An 8509-nucleotide genomic window follows, 5' to 3' on the forward strand; every position below is an offset into this window, starting at 1 on the left:
GAGTCAATAGAGCCATCATAATCAGGTGAATGAGCAGAACATGTGGTTCAATCAATTTGCCACATCCATTGATTTAACAAAAAAATGTCATCATATTTCCAATGAAAATCAATGCATTCAAAAAAGTATTTCCACTGCAAGATAAAATAGGATAAATAATTCAGTAGAAGGCACACAGACATGAGTGCTTTTAAACTGTGCAAGGGCGTGAGTATTGTCTTTAGCTACTGTATACAACTCTAAGGGAGAACCAGCCCAGTTAAACCAGAAAGCCAGCTTGGGTTACTGAAGAATTACCCAATCTCAGGCACAAAGAATAGGCTGGCCTTGGCTGTAACTGGACTTCAGATGCTGCTTCTGTGCTTACACGTGATGTGACAAACGCCCAGCACTGACTGCTCTTAGTGCCTACACTAACGCCTTAGTCTCTGGAATGTCTAGTGAGGGACTACGCATTTAAGTCACACTGCAAACACAGCATTAAAAGGCTGTGTTTCTGTGCAAAATTTACTTTTGAGGAAATTTTTAAAAACAGGCTTCTGATGCGTCTGATCAATTGTTTTCTTTTTCTGATATATATACACAGTAGCAGTACATATTTACACATTTTTGTATTTTCTACATTGTAGAATAATAGCGAAGACATCAAAACTATAAAATAACACATGGAAACATGCACTAGCCAAAAAGGGGTTAAACAAATTAAAAAGTAAGATTATTCAAAGTAGCCACACTTTGCCTTATTGACAGCTTCAAATCAAATCAAATCAAATTGTATTTGTCACATGCGCAGAATACAACAGGTGTAGTAGACCTTACAGTGAATTGTTTACTTACAAGCTCTTAAACCAACAATGCGGTTTTAAGAAAAATACGTGTTGAGTAAAAAATAAATACGTTTAAAAAAAGATCAATAAACGAGCAGCAGTAATAGTTAAAGAGCAGCAGTAACGAGGCTATATACAGGGGGAACCAGTACAGAGTCAATGTGGAGGCTATATACAGGAGGAACCAGTACAGAGTCAATGTGGAGGCTATATACAGGGGGAACCAGTACAGAGTCAATGTGGAGGCTATATACAGGGGGAACCAGTACAGAGTCAATGTGGAGGCTATATACAGGGGGAACCAGTACAGAGTCAATGTGGAGGCTATATACAGGGGGAACCAGTACAGAGTCAATGTGGAGGCTATATACAGGGGGAACCAGTACAGAATCAATGTGGAGGCTATTTACAGGGGGTTCTGGTACAGAGTCAATGTGGAGGCTATATACAGGGGGTTCTGGTACAGAGTCAATGTGGAGGCTATATACAGGGGGTTCTGGTACAGAGTCAATGCGGAGGCTATATACAGGGGGTTCTGGTACAGAGACAATGTGGAGGTTATATACAGGTGGAACCAGTACAGAGTCAATGTGGAGGCTATATACAGGGGGAACCAGTACAGAGTCAATGTGGAGGCTATATACAGGAGGAACCAGTACAGAGTCAATGTGGAGGCTATATACAGGGGGAACCAGTACAGAGTCAATGTGGAGGCTATATACAGGGGGAACCAGTACAGAGTCAATGTGGAGGCTATATACAGGGGGAACCAGTACAGAGTCAATGTGGAGGCTATATACAGGGGGAACCAGTACAGAGTCAATGTGGAGGCTATATACAGGGGGAACTAGTACAGAATCAATGTGGAGGCTATTTACAGGGGGTTCTGGTACAGAGTCAATGTGGAGGCTATATACAGGGGGTTCTGGTACAGAGTCAATGTGGAGGCTATATACAGGGGGTTCTGGTACAGAGTCAATGCGGAGGCTATATACAGGGGGTTCTGGTACAGAGACAATGTGGAGGTTATATACAGGTGGAACCAGTACAGAGTCAATGTGGAGGCTATATACAGGGGGAACCAGTACAGAGTCAATGTGGAGGCTATATACAGGGGTACCGGTACAGAGTCAATGTGGAGGCTATATACAGGGGGTTCCGGTACAGAGTCAATGTGGAGGCTATTTACAGGGGGAACTAGTACAGAGTCAATGTGGAGGCTATATACAGGGGGAACCAGTACAGAGGTGTGTGGGTGCTTTGCTGGTGACAATGTCAGTGATTTATTTAGAATTCAAGGCACACTTAACCAGCATGGCTACCACAGCATTCCGCAGCAATACACAATCCCATCTGGTTTGCGCATATCATTTGTTTTTCAACAGGACAAAGACCGAAAACACACCTCCAGGCTATGTAAGGGCTATTTGACCAATGAGAGTGATAGTGCTGCATCAGATGACCTGGCCTCCACAATCACCCGACCTCATTCCAATTGAGATGGTTTGGGATGAGTTGGACTGCAGAGTGGATGAAAAGCATACAACAAGTGCTTAGCATAGGTGGGAACTCCTTCAAGGCTGTTGGAAAAGCATTCCTCATGAAGCTGGTTGAGAGAATGCCAAGAGTGTGCAAAGCTGTCATCAAGGCAAAGGGTGGCTTCTTTGATTTGCTTTGATGTCTTCACTATTATTCTACAATGTAGTAAGTAGTAAAAATAAAGAAAAACCCTTGAATGAGTTGGTGTGTCTAAACTTTTGACTGGTACTGTAATTATTGTTTCTAAAGGTAACAGGACAAGACTTTCATCAATTGCTCTATGTCATCTTGTCAATAAATATCAGGCCATTTGAATGAAAGGAAGCAGAAAGCCCTCTTTTATAATGAAAGGTCAAACACACTGATGGTCAAAACCGATAGGATAGGTCTCTTTCTCCATTGTTACAGTAGTGGTGCCACCCCACACACATCTTCATGTTGTATAATTAAGCAACACGTCTATGCCACATTATAAACTGGGTGGTTTGAGCCCTGAATGCTGATTGGCTAACAGCCATGGTATATCAGGGTATGACAAAGCTGTTATTTTTACTGCTCTAATTACATTAGTAACCAGGTTATAATGGCAATAAGGCACCTGGTGCCATATTGTGGTATATAGTCTGACATACCACGGCTGTCAGCCAATCAGCATTCAGGGTTCTAACCACCCAGTTTATATTGTGGTATAGACGGGTTGGTTGTTTAGCAACAACACAGACATGTGCACAACTATGGTGCAAAACAGACTGGGTTGGCTAAGATTGTTGACAACATGTAAACTATATTTAGTCTGCAATACTTATTGAAAACATAAATACATTTGCACAATGAGCACCTGTTGTCTCTCAAATACATTGTTACAGTTGTTGGTTAGCTAGGTAGCGAATTGTAGCCATATTAGCATAGACGTGACATCAATCAAACCTCCTCAAAACAAGAAATGAGTCACCTACGATTCCCCACATGGCAGCTTCTTGTCATTGTTGGTAGCTATCTGGCCATCCAGAATCACAACACACAGCCTTTTGCCCCATTGAAGCGCATGCATCGTTTTCGTGACGTTGTCAGTTGACCCGTCTATAATGCTTGTTATGCTTTATGTTATGTGCTGTGGTATAATGCTTGTTCCCTTCACAAACCAGGAAACACAATTAACCCAGGAAGGAGCGAAATATGAATCCTGACACTGCTGTGGAGTGGCCCACGCCTTGCTTCCTGTCTGCACAAGGTGTGACTGCATTAAGTAGAGAAAACAAAGCATTAAAGAAGTCACAGAACAATGTCCAGTGTTTCCAGGTTAGCTTTAAGGGACAATATACTCCAAAATAAACATTTTGCAACTGTTTTCAAACTTCTAAAGTAGTCTTGTGTCAAGATAAATACATGTCCCACGCCATCGATTGTGAAGAACTACAACCTGATTTTGGAGTGTAATGTCCGTTTAATGCTCAGAAGTAGTGCACTGCTTACCAGGATCATTGTGTGAGTGGGGCACAACAAAGACTTGCAGTGGCTCGCTGTCCCATTCATTCTCCTGGTAGGTGATATCAAAGCCTTGTTTCCACACTCCCCCATCATGGTTGTCAAAGGTCAGGAGGTCATACACATCTAGCAACTGAAAAATAAACAAAAAAAACCAAATAGTGGGATATTCTTGAGGTAAACAGGGCCACGCCTGGCTCAGTTGGTAGAGCATGGCACTTGCAACGCCAGGGTTGTGGATTCGATGATCACTTTGGATAAGAGCACTTGCTAAATAAATGACTGAAATGTCTGGTTTGCAGCAAAGCCTTACTTTATTAGGCTATGTACTCTTGAATTTGTTCAAGGAAGTTTCATGTATTTGATTCAGTTTTGTGTTTAATTTAAGTCACCGTGGCAGTTAAGTGCCTAATCCACCACAGAGAAAAGAAAGAAAGCAGTGAATCTGTTCCTGAAAATATGTGTACGATAACAGTCATATCTGTGACATCAGCAGGTCAGAAGAATGCAAGTGAGAGATAGAAATTCTGCTGCAAACTGAGACCGCTTGGTGTTTCTTTGGGACTCACACTAACTTAAATGTCTCTTTGTCTTTTGGCCAAATAAAATGATGGAATGAATGGAATGTGATACAGAGAGGACAAGATTAAATAATGTCTGTCTGCTCTGTGGTACGAGAGCCACTGAAAGCCATGATTTTAATAACAGGAATACAAATCATAGAAATGAGCTTGTTATCATGATTGATGTCAAGAACAAATATGATAAGATATATTGTATATCAGGGTTCCCCAACTGGCAGTTGGCCAAATGTGATTTTATTTATTTGTCTTTTGAGCAAAAAATATTCATAAACAAATGTATAATTTTTTTGTAATTTTATATATATATATATATATATATATATATATATATATATATATTCATTATTTTGTATTATTATTTTGGGGAATTTTCATTGATAGACATAAAAGACTGTAAAAACACCAGGAAATGAGCTCCAAGCGATTTTAATTGAAGAAATCTGTTCCCAAGTATTCCCACCCATAATAGAGAGACACGTGATCATATATAAATGTAAGCAAATTTGAAATGATTATGTTTAAGTCAAACATTATATCTGTTTGGGCTTCTTGCGGTCAATTTGCAGTCTACAAATGATTTGTAACTATATTCCAGCCCCCCGACCATCCTCTCATGAAAAAATCAGCCCGCGGCTGAATCTAGTTGATGAGCCCTGATGTATATACAGACATATGGTGTCTCATTTTGTCTATTTAAGCACAGGAGTGAAAGGTTTCTTTCGGATCTGTGACATTCTTGTGTATAGAGTGACTTAACTGTAACTAAAGGTATTAACTCTTCCTAAAGAAACCTGTCTTTCAAGTCAAACTGCAGTCCCCTCTTACGTTTCCCACATATACAACCAGAAACATTTCCGATGAGCTGGCATTCAATACCTCACCTGACTTGATGGACAACCTGGAAAGGAAAAGGATAGTCCAACCAGACCAGATAATATAACCAAACCTTTTCAAATGACACCTGTTTGAATTCATTCGAGCTGTATACTAATGCATTGTGCTCATAATATTAATTGGAAAAATATTCAACAACATATTCTTGGCACATAGTGTAATGCTAGTGTAATAGTAGTGTAATGGTTTTAACATTTGTCCTTCATTTCAACACCATAACCACGACACATTGCAATAAGTATCGTCCCCATGGCTATTACAAGGCTTCATATTTCACACTGATGGTGGGAGCAATTCAGCATGGAAGGTTGGCATCATGGTAATGACATCATTATGGTGTCTCTTTATATAATGATGTATCTTATTAAAAGAGGTGAAATTCAGAGTTCAATAAAAATAAACACTGGCAGTTAACTGTGTGCATGGAGGTTTGTTTACTTCAAACTTTCCCTGGAGTATGTTGAACAGATACGATCGCAGTTCAACCCTGCAACAATGTTGCTACACGAATACCTGAACTGTTTGTTTCTCATTGTATCCACCTTATAAAACTCTTACCTGCACCCCATCTGCTGGCTTGGAGAACTCCCTTGTCGCAAACTGACAGTCTTGTGAGTCAATAGGGAGGACCAGTGGAGGCGAAGCCAGCAGTTCTAGATAGGGCCCTTGGCTCATGTTCCCGCCGTCAAGACCCCCACGGCCATCCTTGACCGACTCCTTCAGATTGATCACAGAGTCCCTGATGTTGGCTATGATCTCATTGTTCTCTGACAGTAGTCTCTCCAAGCGGTCAATCTTATCCTGCAGGATGGACAACTGGCCCTGATGAACGAGAAGGAGGGACAGGGGAGAACAAGTTTACTGGCTTTATACAATACAGTATGCATATAATTATGCAATGAATGTTTATAAATGAGCTATAATGAGCCTATTAATATTAACCTTTATAAATGTAACATTATTGTTGGGTTACCAAAATGAGGACCTATGTCATCCACGGCGACAAATACAAAGAGTATATAGGGTTATTTTTTAAGACTTAAATGACAGGAAGTGGAAATGACTACTATATAGAAAACAAGTGGACAGTCACCTTCTTGTTACACAAACATTACCACTTTTACCAGTTTTCACTTGGTCTCAGAGATCTCAGACCTAGGGCAACAGCACTGGGTGTATAACAGGTGTATAATAATATCGGTGTATACTGGAACATTGTTAATATTGTGGGAGGCAACCCGTATGCTTAGGAAGACTCGTTTTCACTCATTCAGGAATGGAATTATGCAACACACAACCCGGCCCACGATAAGATCTCAATATGCATTTTTTGTGTGTGTGTGTTCATTGGAACCATATCTGTTGCAAGACAATGACTCTATCATGTAACACAACGATAGTATGTAGCCTACTGTACAGGCTACAGTTGAAAATGTGTTTACATTGTCTTGAACCTTGGATAGGCCTACAATGTAACGTTATAACATTGTAGGCTAATTAGGAAGCCTACAGCAGCCAATCAACGCCAGTTCTCTATGTGATTGCCTACACAACATAGATATGATATTGAGGAAATGGGCTACTTTACAAAGTCATTGATATTTGTTCAACCATGTAAAAACAACGTTGCATTCAAGTTATACGCTACGATCTTATACATGCATGTCTGATCTAGATTGCAAAACGCGAGAAAATAAGTAGTTTATCTGAATCAAACAGCCAACGAAATGGAAAAACTTACATTTTGCAATTTATCCCCACCGTTGTTTGGACTTTTTGTATGGTCTAATTGCAGGTGATCCAGCATCAGGTACAATGAGAAGATAACAACACAGAATATGGCACTTCCAAAAACAGTGAATTGCCGACTGAGCTTCATCATAATTTACAATCGAAACTGCCAGGTGAATCGAAGCTGATCACATTGACTGACCGCAATGTAACCTATAGTTATGTAGATCACCCTCAGGGAATGATCGATGTCTTGACTCTGCGGTGAGGATCAGAAAAATCTAATGCTATTCCCCCCCAAAATAGTTATTCATTCTTCTTTAGTGTGTTAGGACGGAACTAACATAATTGTCCACATTCACTCCTTCTATGAACAACAAGCTTTAAAAAGCTGGGTATGTCACCCAAAGGTAGCTTGAATCATGGCTGGAACAAGATACTGCGTCCCAGTCGCGAAGTTTCACTGCGAAATAGTTGTGATTCAGTAGATCGTGTTGGCCAGTGCCGACAACCCCGTCTCATTCCTGCATTTGTTTTCTGTTCAAATGAAGTAAGGAAGTGAAAAACATAGGTGTGAACGTGCGCCGCCTACCGACTCACAACTTTTTTCATTTGGGACGCACAGGTAAAGTGGGGGATGAGTTTTTAGACCAGAGCGAGCACAACGCGTATGGAACGTTTCCAAATCCATAGGTTTGCATTCATTGCCCTTCCTAGTTCCTATCATATTCAGCTATTGCATCTTCCAGAAATCCGTCTCCACTCCAATCATTCATTGGTGTAGCGAAAAGTTGGCCATTAACTCCAGAAAGCACTCATTTAGACACCTTGTGAAAACAGCTGCATGGACATGTTCAGCACCCGGTCCTGATGTTAACGGCTTTCCAAATGCCAGCTTCACTACTACATGATCTCGTTCATATTTTCAACATTTGGAATTCAAAAAGAGAGAAAGTGTTCCAGATGTGACACCATAACATTGGAAAAATCAGGAGCGTTTGTGGAAATGAACAAGCTCCATGCACCGACAAATATTAATTCCTTACTCCCTCATGATTGTAATATTAGAGGCAAACAAGTTGAAAACGCCACAAATTTAAGTCAGCAATTATGGATTGAGAAAAGCGAAGGCGCAATTAATATTTTCTTAGCATTACCAGTTTCCTTTGTGAACGTAATCTTACAATTGAGAAGCGTCTCCCTTCATTCTCCAGGCCACAGTCAGTAGCAGTAGGGTAGAGGAGAACCGAAACTTGTATACGCCTACTCTGACATCATTTTGTGACGAAAAATATGGCATAATTTGTATAAAATCTAACAGGTAAAAAATATATATGAATGGGTTAATTTGGAGAGTTAATTATCTGTTTATCTCTATTAGGCTTAATAAAGTAATAATAATAGTAATACTAATAATAATAACACGAAATACTTGTTTTTGATAAACTT

At 40.1% G+C, this 8509-nt stretch overlaps 1 protein-coding gene across 2 annotated transcripts in view; it reads right to left on the bottom strand.

Moving 5' to 3' along the window:
* Positions 1-8297, bottom strand: part of LOC110536799 (alpha-mannosidase 2) — a 52636-nt gene extending 44339 nt beyond the window's left edge. Inside the window, exons 1-3 of one of the 2 annotated variants that reach the window (XM_036937026.2) lie at positions 7071-8297; positions 5888-6151; positions 3840-3984 (exon numbers count right to left, since the gene is read on the bottom strand). In XM_036937026.2, the coding sequence (XP_036792921.2) occupies positions 3840-3984; positions 5888-6151; positions 7071-7211 (550 nt within the window). In that variant the 5' untranslated portion in view covers positions 7212-8297. Of the gene's footprint in view, positions 1-3322; positions 3589-3839; positions 3985-5887; positions 6152-7070 lie in introns of those variants that run through there. The other variant, XM_090191793.1, reaches the window with a different exon arrangement.
* Between the last annotated feature and the right edge of the window lie 212 nt (positions 8298-8509).

Source organism: Oncorhynchus mykiss, chromosome 12, assembly GCF_057628025.1.
Source record: "Oncorhynchus mykiss isolate SJ-2025 chromosome 12, ASM5762802v1, whole genome shotgun sequence".
Taxonomy (NCBI): Eukaryota; Metazoa; Chordata; class Actinopteri; order Salmoniformes; family Salmonidae; genus Oncorhynchus; species Oncorhynchus mykiss.